This window comes from Mirounga angustirostris, unplaced genomic scaffold (genome assembly GCF_029215605.1).
Source record: "Mirounga angustirostris isolate CCGP_5_RB_7025 unplaced genomic scaffold, mMirAng1.0.hap1 SCAF_2, whole genome shotgun sequence".
Lineage (NCBI taxonomy): Eukaryota > Metazoa > Chordata > Mammalia > Carnivora > Phocidae > Mirounga > Mirounga angustirostris.
The window spans coordinates 129,418,733-129,431,200 of NW_026991710.1; the positions used below are offsets into that span (position 1 = coordinate 129,418,733).

General features: G+C 38.7%; 1 protein-coding gene across 3 annotated transcripts in view; it reads right to left on the reverse strand.

The window, feature by feature from the left end:
• The window catches only part of RNF175 (ring finger protein 175), a 48,483-nt gene that overhangs the window by 25,450 nt on the left and 10,565 nt on the right, over positions 1 to 12,468 (reverse strand). For 2 of the 3 annotated variants that reach the window (XM_064585193.1, XM_045880264.3), the window contains exon 3: positions 10,912 to 11,053. In XM_064585193.1, the coding sequence (XP_064441263.1) occupies positions 10,912 to 11,053 (142 nt within the window). Of the gene's footprint in view, positions 1 to 10,911; positions 11,095 to 12,468 lie in introns of all 3 variants that reach the window. The other variant, XM_045880266.2, reaches the window with a different exon arrangement.

The following is a 12,468-nucleotide window of genomic DNA, read 5'->3' on the forward strand; positions in this document are numbered from 1 at the left end:
TCAACATTTGGCATTGTCAATATTTTTGGATTCTAATCATTCTAATAGGTATGTATTAGTATCTTATTATTGTTTTAATTATTTGCAATTTCCTAATAACATATGATGATGAACTGCTTTTCTTTTTTTTAATAAGTTTTTTTGTTTGTTTGTTTGTTTTAAAGATTTTATTTATTTGAGAGAGAGAGAATGAGAGACAGAGAGCACGAGAGGGAAGAGGGCAGAGGGAGAAGCAGACCCCTTGCTGAGCAGGGAGCCGATGCGGTACTCGATCCCGGGACTCCAGGATCATGACCTGAGCCGAAGGCAGTCAGTCGCTTAACCGACTGAGCCACCTAGGCGCCCCATGAACTGCTTTTCATATGCTCATTTGCCATCTGTATATTTCCTTGATGAGCTCTCTTTTCAGATCTTTTGCCATTTAACTTATTTTCTTAGGATTGAGTTTTAAGCATATTTGGGGTAAATGTCCTGGGATGGATATTTGTTTTGCAGTTATTTTCTCCCAGTCTGTTGCTTGTCTTTTCATTCTCTTCATAGTATCTCTCACAGAGCAGTTTTTAATTACAATAAAATCCAACTTATCAATATTTTCTTTCATAGATCATGCTTTTGGTGTTCTAAAACCATGACCAAACACAAGTTCACTTAGATTTTGTTTCCCCTATGTTATCTTCTAGAAGTTTATAGTTTTGCATTTTACATTTAGATCTGTGATCTATTTTGAGTTAATTTTAGTAAAATACATGTTCTAGATTTTTTTTTTTTAATATGGGTGTCCAGTTGTTCCAGCACCATTTGTTGGAAAGACTATCCTTTCTCCATTGATTTATCTTTGCTCCTTTGTCATGGATCAGTTGACTATATTTGTGTGGGTCTATTTATGGGCTTCCTATTCTATTCCATTGATCTATGTGTCTATTCTTTCACCAATATCACACTGTATTGATTACTTATAGCTTTACAGTAAGTCTTGAAGCTGGATAGTGTCAATCCTACATTGTTTTTCTTCAGTGTTGTGTTGTCTATTCTGGGTCTTTTACCTTTCCATATAAACTGCAGATTTAGTTTGTTGATATTCACAAAATAGCTTGCTATGATTTTGATTGGGATTGTATTGAACCCATAGATCAAGCTTGGAAGAACTGACATCTTAACAATATTGAATCTTCCAATCCATAAATATGGATTATCTTTCCATTTATGTTAGGTCTTCTCAGTTTTTACATATGTATCTTGTACATATTTTGTCAGATTTATACCTATTTATTTTTTTGAGTGCTATTGTAAATAGTATTATGTTTTAATTTGAAATTCCAGTTGTTCATTGCTAGTATATAAGAAAACAATAGACGTTTGTATATTGACCTTGTATCCCGCAAATTTGCTGAGATCAGTTAGTTCCAGGGTTGTTTTTTTGTTGTTGTCCATTCCTTGGAGTTTTCCACATAGTCATGTTGTCTGCAAGCTGTATACTTTTTATCTGCCCGCCTTTTTCTGTCTTATTGCAGTAGCTAATACTTACAGTGCAATTCAAATAGGAGTGGTGAGAGGAGACTTTCAAAGTTGTATTCTTCCTTATCTTAAGGGGAAAGCATCCAGTTCCTCACCATTAGGTGTAATGTTAGCTGTAGATTTTTTATAGATATTCTTTATCAATTTGAGGAAGTTCTTCTCTATTTCTAGTTTGCTGATAGTTTTTATATGAATGGGTGTTGGACCCTGTCATATGCTTTTTTCTACATTAATATGATCATACAATTTTTCTTCTTTAGCTTCTTAATGTGATTGGTTACATAAATTCATTTTTAGTTGTTGAACCAACCTTTCATATCTGGAATAAATCCCACTTGGTCATAATGCATAATTCTTTTCATACATTGTTTAATGTGATTTGCTAATATTTTGTGGAGGATTTTTACATTTATGTTCATGAGAGATATTGGTATAATTTCTTCTTCTTGTAATATCTTCGTCAGATTTTGGTATTAGGGTAATGCTGGCCTCAAAGAATGAGTTCTGACGTGTTCCTTCTACTTCTACTTTCTGAAAGATTGTAAAGAATTGGTATCAATTCTTCCTTAAATGATTGGCAGAATTCACCACCGAAATCATCTGGGCTTGGTGCTTTCTTTTTTAGAAAGTTATTAATTATTGACTCAGTTTTTTTGGTTTTGGTTTTTGGTTTTTTAGAGAGACAGAGTGAGACAGAGTGTGAGTGAGGTTTGGTGGGGGAGAGGGAGAGAGAGAATCTTAAGCAGATTCCATGCCCAGTGCAGAGCCTGATGCGGGGCTCAATCTCACAACCCTGAGATCATGACCTGGGCTGAAATCAAGAGTCAGATGCTTAACAGACTGAGCCATCTAGGTGCCTTGACTCAATTTTTAAAAATAGATACAGGCCAGAGGCAGGATGTGTGGGGTGTATTAAACGGGTGATGGTGGTCAAAGGGTACAAATCTTCAAACTTCCAGTTATAAGATAAATAAGTCTTGGCGATGTAATGTACATCATGGTGACTATACTTAACAATAATGTATTGTATATTTGAAAGTTGTTAAGAGAGAAAATCTTGAAAGTTCTCATCACACACAAAAAATTATAACTGTGTGGTGATGGATGTTAACTAAACTTATTGTGGTAATAATTTCACATCATATCAAATCATTAAGTTGCACACCTAAAATTAATGCAGTGTTATATATCAATTATATCTGGATAAAAAATAGATATAGGCCTATTCAATTATTCATTTCTCCTTGTGTGAGTTTTGGTATAGTTTGTATTTTTCAAAGACTTAGTCTATTTCATTTAGTTGATCAGATTTGTGGGTATAGAGCTGTTCATAATATTGGGGAAAAGGAGATTGGATCCCAGGAAAGGGATGAGCCAGCTGTAAGGAGCATAACTAGAGGTGATTATGTTTCTCTATTGATTTCCTGTTTTTAATTTAACTGATTTCTGCCCTAATTTTTATTATGTTTTCCTCTGATTGCTGGAAGTTTAAATTACTCCTTTCTTTAGTTTCCTAAAGTAGATGCTTAATTTACTGATTTTAGATCTTTCTTCTTTTCTAAGATAGGCATTCAATGCTATAAATTTCCCTCTAAGCACTGCTTTTACTTCATCCCACAAATTCTGATATGTTGTATTTTTGCTTTCACTTAGTTAAAATTATTTTTAATTTCTTGAGTTCTTCTCTTTGACTCATGCATTGTTTACTCTCTAAATATTTCAGGATTTTTCCAGCTATCTTTCTGTTACTGATTTCTAATTTAATTTTTGTGGTCTGAGAGCATAATTTGTATGATTTAAATTCTTTAAAAAAATTTTTGGTGTGTTTTATGCCCTGAATGTGGTCCACCTTAGTGAATGTTCTATGTGAGCTTGAGAAGAATGTGTACTCTTCTGTTGTTGGATGAAGTATTCTAAAAATATCAATTAATGCAGATTGATGAATGGTGCTTTTCAGTCAACTCTATCCTTACTAATTTTCTGCCTTCTTGATCTATCAATTACTGAAGGAGGGTGTTGAAATTTCCAACTAAACAGTGGATTTGTCAATTTCTTCTTGCAGCTCAATCAATCTTTGCCTTGTATATTTTAATGTTCTCTTGTTAGGTATATACACATTAAGAATTGTTATGTCCTTTTAAATAACTGACTCTCTTATCATTATGTAACACCCCTTTTTCTCCCTGAGAGCTATATCTGTATTCTTGTAAGAGTTTCTTGTCAACAACATATAATTAGGTTTTGTTTTTTTTTCTTTTGTTTTGTTTTTTATTCACAGTGACAATCTCTGTCTTTTAATTGGTGTATTTAGACCATTCACATTTGAAGTGATTATTGATATAGTTGGATTAATATCTATCATGTTTGTAACTGTTTTCTGTTTGTTGCATAGTTTTTTGTTTCTTTCTTTTCCTCTCTGCCCCCTCCTGTTTTTAGCCTCTCTGGCTTTGAGAATTTTATGATTCCATTTTCTCTCCTCTCTTAGTATATGTATTTTTTAAGAGAGAGAGAGAGAAAAAAAATGCAAGTGGGGGAGAGGGGCAGAGGGAGATGGAGAGAGAGAATCTTAAGCAGACTCCATGCCACGGAGCCAGACACGGGGATCAATCTCATGACCCTGAGATCATGACCTGAGCCAAAATCAAGAGTTGGATGCTTAACTGACTGAGCTACCCAGGAGCTCCAATTACATATTTTTTAAGAAGTGTTTTAGTGGTTACCTTAGAGTTTGCAATATACATTTACAACTAACCCAAGTCCATTCTCAAATTATACTATTCTGTTTAACTGGTAGTGCAAGTACCTTATAACACAGTAATTCCAAATCCTCCCTCATCGTTCTTATAACACTGCTGTCACTCGTGTCATTTATCCATATATTACAATCACCCAATACAGTAGAACATCGATTTGAACTGCATGGGTCCACTTACATGTGGATTTTTTACAGTACTGTACCATAAATGTATTTTTTTCTCTTTATGATTTTCTTAATAACATTTTCTTTAGTTTACTTCATTGTAAGAATACAGTATATAGCATATAACATACCAAATATGTGTCAACGGACTGTTTATGTTACTGGTAAGGCTTCTGATCAACAGTAGGCTTAGTTAAGCTCTTGGGAAGTCAAAAGCTATATGCAGATTTTCAGCTATGTGGGGGGTCAGCATTCCGAACCCTTCTGGTGTTCAAGGGTCAAATGTACATTGTTACTATTACTACTTTGAACAAATAGTTATCTATTTGGTCAATTAAGAATAAATAAAGATTTTATTTTATCTTTGTTTATTCCTTTTCTGACACTCTTCATTTCTTTATGTAGACTTGAGTTCCTGACCTATATAATTTTCCTCCTTTCTGAAGAACTTCTTTTAACATTTCTTGCCATCAAGTCTACTATTAATGAATTCCCTCATTCTTTTGTTTATCTAAGAGAGAAAGTATTTCACTTCCACTTTTTAAGGATAATTTCTCTGGATATAGAATTCTAGGTTGGTGGGGTTTTTCTTTCAATACTTTAAATATTTCACTCTATTCTCTTCTTGCATATGCGGTTGGTGAAGAAAAGTCTGATGCAATTCTTATCCTCATTCCTCAGTAGGTAAGCTGTTTTTTCCCTCTGGCTATTTTAAAATTTTCTCTTTGTCTTTCTGCAGAAGGAATTTGGTATGTCCAGGTATAGATTTATTAGTATTTGTTCTGCTTCTTAGGTCTATGGTTTGGTGTCTGTCATTAATTAAACAACAATTCTTGGCCATTATTACTTCACATATTTCTTCAGCTCCATTATTTCTTTCTTCTCCTTTGGTATTCCAATGTGTGTATATTATGTTTTTTGGAACTGTTCCACAGTTCTTGAATATTCTTGTTTTTTAAAATTCTTTTCTTTCCTCTTTGCATCTCAGTTTGGGGAGTTTCTACTAATATTATCTTCAAGCTCCCTGATTCTTTCATCAACCATGTCTATTAATAAGCCCACTGAAGGCATTCTTCATTTCAGTTACAGTTTTCTTTTTTAATTTTAGCATTTATTTTTTTTAAAGAATTTTTATTCATTTATTTGACAGAGAGAGAGAGTGAGAGAGCACAAGCAGGTGGAATAGCAGGGAGATGGAGAGGGAGAAGCAGGGTCCCCGCTGAGCAAGAAGCCAGATGTGGGGCTCAATCCCAGGACTCTGGGATCATGACCTGAGCTGAAGGCAGTCACTTAACCAACTGAGCTACCTGGGCACCCCAGCATTTATTTTTGCTTACATCACTCATCTCTTTTTGCATGTTATCTACTTTTTCCATTAGAGCTCTTAGCATATTAACCATAGTTATTTTAAATTCCTAGTGTGATGATTCCCAAATCTGCAATATCTGGGTCTGGTTCTGATGCTTGCTTTGTCTCTTCAGATTGTGTCTTATTTTCCTTTTAGCATGACTTTTTTTTTTTTTTTTAAGATTTTATTTATTTATTTGACAGAGAGAGACAGTGAGAGAGGGAACACAAGCAGGGGGAGTGGGAGAGGGAGAAGCAGGCTTCCTGCTGAGCAGGGAGCCCGATGCAGGGCTCAATCCCAGGACCCTGGGACCATGACCTGAGCCGAAGGCAGACGCTTAACGACTGAGCCACCCAGGCACCCTAGCATGACTTTTATATTTTGGTTGAAAGGCAGACATAATGTGTGGAGTAATAAGAACTGATATAAATCTTTTGTATTAATTTAGCTAGGAGTTGTGCTGTGATTAATGTCTGCTGTAGATATCAGAGGCTTCAATTTCCACTAGTATACTTGTTTGTGTCTCCCTCTTTGTCTTTGGGTTTCCATAAAAACTCCTTCTTGTATAGCATCTGAGTCTTGCAGCTCTTTCAGCTCTAATGCTCTGTTATACTGGACACCTGTTGATGTGGTGGTAAGGCATGGGGACAGTGCAAGTGTTCTATTATTCTGTGATTAAGTCTTGATCTTTTCATGGGCCTCTCTCTCTGCACCATGACCTTCACAAGTGCTTTAAATATTTTGTTTTCCCTTTAGGTGAGACAGGAAGGCTAGAGGGGGCTGGAGTTGGGTAATCTCTCTTCCCCCACAGTGGAGAAGGCTCTGATTTACATTGCTGTGTAGGTCTTTGTTATAGAGAACACTCTGGGTCTAGTTCAGAATAATTACTTTTCCCTCCCTCTGTCAGATGCACAAGGGTTTTTCTTGGCTTTATACCATGGGAATCTGGTGGGGTTCCTAGAGCTAAAACCTAAAAAAAAAAAAAAAAAAATTGGGAAGCCCCTAACACTGTGGCTCCCAAGAGTTTCTCACTCATACACTATTCTAAACTCCACTTGCAGCAATTCTTCGAAGTTACCCCTAAGGGTTTCTACCATTGTGTGGCTCTTACAACTTCTGCTCCCAGTCGCCAGATCTCAGATGTGATTCCCTCCATTCTCCTGTCTTTCCAGATTTATGGTGGTGGTTTTTCCACTGACCTCAATTCTCTGATCAATCCAAGAAAACTTACTGACATTCAGTTTGTCTAGTTTTTTCTTGTTATAAGATGGGGATGATGATTTTCAAGCTTTTTACATGTTAGAGCTATAACCAAAAGTCCTTCCTATTTTAAAAAATTTCATCATTTGTAAGATCAGGAACCTGAGGCTCACTGTGGTTAAATGAGTGGCTGAAGTCTTCTAATTCCTAAGCTGGTGTTCTGCCATTCACCATCCTGCCTCTGGTTGCTATTAATATATCTCACAAAATCAGCCTGGGGAACACTCTACAGGTAAAGCATATGGCAGAGCAGAGGGTGTGGCAAGGCAGGAGAGACAGGTGCACTGCTTTGAAAAAAACAATACATTGAAATCTCCTAACACCTTAATAGCTGAGTATTCACTTTAGCTTTACAAAAGGGTTCAGAAAAGGATTTTTTCATTAGTAAACTGCTTTTACAATGTATGACTAAATTTGTAAAACTGTTACATATATCAATAGCCCTTGAATGTATTCAGAGTCAACTAACGGTACTGAACACTCACTATGTATCAGTCACTATGCTAGAAGTTCTCACAGGGAAATGTTTTTGAATCGCAGTAACTTTGGAAACAGGTTCCTTTCTTCAGTATTTCCATTTTGCAGATTAGGAAACCATGGCTCAGAGATATTTAAGGAGCTTATCCTTGATATGAAAAAAAAATAACTAGGGAGGTTGGATTCTAGTCTCTACTCTGCAACTAATTAGTTATATAACCTTGACCAAGTTATTTAATCTCTCTGAACTATATTTCACAAAGGGAATAAAAAATAATTATCTCCCAAGGTAACTTAATGTATAAAAAGCACACTACCACAACTATAATAGTAACAGTAATTTGTATATAAATCTTTATATATAGTAACATATATAAATATATTACAGTAATCATAATTAACATGTTATAAATATTAATATATTACGAATATACTGGTGGAGATTACAAAATTGAATAATAGAACTAAATTCTCTTATATGGCCCCTTGTAAAAAAGAGCCACGAATCTTATAAATGTGTTCAAAGCTCTCTGTAGCTCTGCGAGGTGTCACAGAATCTTAGATGCCAAGAGAAACAATTTAAAAGTTAGGTTCTCCCGGGGGCGCCTGGGTGGCTCAGCCGTTAAGCATCTGCCTTCGGCTCAGGTTATGATCCCAGGGTTCTGGGATCGAGTTCCGCATCGGGCTCCCTGCTCGGCAGGAAGCCTGCTTCTCCCTCTCCCACTCCCCCTGCTGTGTTCCCTCTCTCTCTGTGTCTCTGTCAAATAAATAAAATCTTAAAAAAAAAAAAAAAAAAGTTAGGTTCTCCCTGGATGATAAGGCTGTTCAGGTCAGCATTTGTGGAAACATGACCATATCAAATTCCATCCCAAAGATGTTAAGTTGAGTAGGATGTCAGACGCAGGTTTTTTTGATACGGTTCACGCAGAGTACAAGAAGAACGCTGGAAGCCAGGGCTGGAATCAGCTACTGTTGCCCTGGAAACCATTCCCAGATTCAGTGGTTGCAGCTACCACCAAGAGTTCCTGAAATGGCCGTGTTCTGATGCCTGGCTGAACCCTTAGGAAGAATTGCAAAGTGTGGGGCAAATTTGAGGCAGCAGTATGAGAAATGCCAGCCTCATGTGCTGGCTCTCACCTTGAGCCAAATACTATCAACAGAGACATGCAGGGGAAAGGGGCTCCTCCACACATTCCTTTGGGATAGAGATGGACTGATGGGCAAAGAAGTGGAAAATAGTCTAGAGGCCAATCATGTCTATGAGCTAATCTAGGAGAATCCCAACAGGGCCACCATGACCCCAAATCTGTCCTTGACCACTGTGGGGTATCTTCACCTAGGCTCCTGGTTCTGCTAAAGTGCCAGGCAGGATCACTCTAAGGGAGGCTCCTGTCACAGGCATCTGGTCACCTCCAAGGGGATCCTTAGGACCACAGAGCCCCTGTTGGTAACCATAAAATAGAGGAGCTGTGTGACAGAAGAACACAGAAACAGCAACCTTGGAGAGCGGAAGTGGGGTGACTAAGGGAGTCCAGTTATTGGTGAGGGATGGGGTGCCAGCCAAAGTAACAAGCCCAGAGAGTTATTTCAGGCAGCACAGCTTGTGACGGTGAGCAACAGGAAACAATTTGGGAAGACCACTCCAGCTAACCAACAGTTGTTAAGCTCAGGGATGTCTACCTGGTGACAGTGTAGCCTGAGTTATCAAGGGTTTGAAACTCCAAAGGCAACAAGTCCTTCAAGTGGCCTCTGACTCACGGGCAGATCGATCTGTGGCTAGGCAGAGCCAGTGTGTGAGCTCCACGTCGACTGGTGCCGTGATATACATCTTCAGGGAGTTGACAAAGGGGTAATTTCTCCAAATACAAGACAGGGACAGATTCCTAGTGGGACATAGTGTAGGTCAGTTGGCTCACGAGGCATTTACTTTCCAGGGCAGGGGGCTTTCTATGTAACATCTACACCTGTGTTGCCATGGAAACTGAGCATGTTTTAAAATATCTAATCCAGAGATCATTATCAGTTATAAAGGACTGATGGAGCAGGGCTACGAGTGGTTTCCTTAGGAATCCAGTTTTCTTCTTACTTAAGGACTCCAGAAATTCTGTATATTAGGTTATTTCCATTTTGCAGATAAGAAAACCATGGTTAAGATATATTTAAGGAGCTTTTCTTTGATATGAGTGAATAACTAATGAAGTTTTATTCTAGCCTTTTTCTTTTATAAACAGTTTGTTCAAGTACAATATAGAGGATGTTTATTTTAATTGACAAGACAATGGTGGCACGACAGAAAATAAATGTGTTTGCTTAAACAACAAAAAGACAAGATTTCCCTTTCTAAATAAAATTTACAAATTGTCTAAACTTAAACATTATACAGAATTCAAAAGAATTCCTTTAGATCCTGTGCTACACCGGGAATAGTTTTTATGATGGGTAAAAATAAAATACAATAAAATACTGGTCTAAGCCAGCACTTCGTATGTCACAGACAAGTCTTCTTACACAATGACCAGTCCAAGAGCCAGCACCATGTGGAGCGTTAATTGAGGACCTTCTTTCTTTGCAACATACTCTAGTCTAAATGATTGGTTCTCAAATGTGGTCTCGGACCAGGAGCATCAGCACCACCTGGGAACTTGTTAGACATGCAAATTCTTGGGCTGCTATTGAATCAGAGACTCTGGGGGTGGGACCTGGGAATCTGATTAACAATGTGACTCACGTCTCAGGTGATTCTGATGCCCCTTAAGATTTGAGAACCACGGCTGAAACATTACGATGGCAAGATCTCAGGTCCAAGATGGCCCCTGGCTATGATCCTGAGGCCCCAAGATGGCAAAGTTCCAGTGGACATGCTCAAGTGGGATTGGTCTGTGCAAAGGGGATCATGCTCTGTGTTGCTGAGGTCAGTGCAACGTTTGCATTAACACATTTCCATAGATATGCCAGCTATCGATGCCAAGAGAATTTATTGCTAATTAAACAAAGTTAGCCTCAATCTTTTGTTGCTACTATTCCTAATCCTCCTTCTCCTAGGCCATTGGCAGAAGTTGTTCATGCTAAAGGAAGACTGGTTTACTTAAACCAAGGTTTCTTCATCTTGTCACTATTGACGTTTTACCGTGAGGAGCTGTCCTGTGCATGTTTACCGGCATCTGCGGCCTCTACCCACTAGATGCCAGAAGCAATTCCCATCCCCCTGTCCCCTCCCACTAAGGCATGACAATCAAAAATGTTTCCAGATGTTGCCAAATATCTCCTGGGGGCAAGACTGCACCCAGTTGAGAACCACTGACTTAGACCAAAACATTTCCTTCAAAGCGGTAAGAAAAGAGGGATGTGGCAGGAATAGGAGCAGGCTTCCAGAGCCCCTGGGGCAACTCACGTTGTAGGACTGGCCATGCCTCCGTTTCCACTGTACCAGCACTATCTGGGCGATGACCAGGATGCAGAGGAAGATCAAGATCATCTCCACGTGCATGGACTCATGGCCCTGGTGCATCTTGTACATCCTCTCCTGCTGCAAGCTGGAACCAGCAAATGAGGTCATCTGAAAAAGCCTTCAACCCTTGCACAGCACATTTAGGGGAAAAAAAAAAAATGTCTGGGCTCATGGAAAGCAATTGGAGATTTCGAATGTAGGGGGTTTTAAGTTTGATTACAGTTTTCCTAAGTTTTTCTTGGTTTTTCCTTTTCTCCCAGGCTTGAGGAGGGGGCTGCAGAGAGGAGGAGCCTGAGTTCATCAGGGAAACCAATTCCTCTCAGCCCTTAGCTAGCCTGTGTGGTTTTAGCCTCAGCCTTGTCCTTTCAAGTGAAGTGATGGGGCCAAAAAAGTCACTGATGGGCTCTGGAAAGACTTGGGTGCCAGTCCCCAATCTGCCACGTCGTCGCCATACAGACTCTCGAAAGTCACTCATCCTCTCTGCACCTCGGTATCCTCCTTTGCAAACTTAAAATCATGATCCCTCTGTACTTCACAGGATTGTTCTAAAACTGCAAAGCCCATGTTATTTTATTTGTTCTTAAATGAGGAATAATAATGATTATTAGGTTAAATCATATGCAATTGCCGTTTTTGAAAGTCAAAACAGTAAAATAGTGGTAATTTCAAGTAACTTTTAATATTCTGAAGTAAAAGGATATCCTACACATGGTGTCAATGGAGAGAATATTATCCAAAGGGATCCAGAACACTCCTGAGTGAGCCGTATACGTGTTTTTTTCATTATAAGGAGAAAGGAGAAGCCCACATATTATCTGAGGTCGGCACAAACATTCAGATGATGGCCGAATGTCTCAGTTTTTAGCTGGACTCTTGGGTTTGCATAATGGTAGAGAAAACACTATAACAGTATGTAATCTGGTTTAACTTCCTATAGCCAAAGTGACTTCAAAGAAAGCCTAGAGCAGTGGTTCTTGATGTTGGCTATAAATTGGAAATCACTGGGGAGCTTTTAAAAATCCCAGTGTCCAAGCTGTGCCCAGGTCAATTAAATGACCCTTTCTGTGTGTTACGGGCTGACCCGTACCCACCCCCATTCATATATTGAAGTCCTACCCCCCCGCCCCCTGGTTCCTCAGAAGGTGACTGTATTTGGAGATAGGAACTTTAGAGAGGTAAATAAGGTTCAATGCCATCCCTGAATTGGGCCCCAATCCAATCTGACTGGTGTCCATCTAAGAAGAGGCTATTTGGATATAAACTCACACAGAGGGAAGACCATGTGAAGGTGCCGTGAGAAGGCAGGCATCTGCAAGCCAAGAAGTGTCAGGAGAAACCAGACCTGCTGACACCTTGACCTTTGATTTCTTGCCCCCAGAACCATGAGAAAGTAAATTTTTGTTGTTTAAGCCACCAGGGCTGTGGTACTTGTCATGGCAGTTCAAGTTCCACATGTGATTTTAAGGTGCAGCCAAGATTGAGAACCACAGGGTTAGAGGA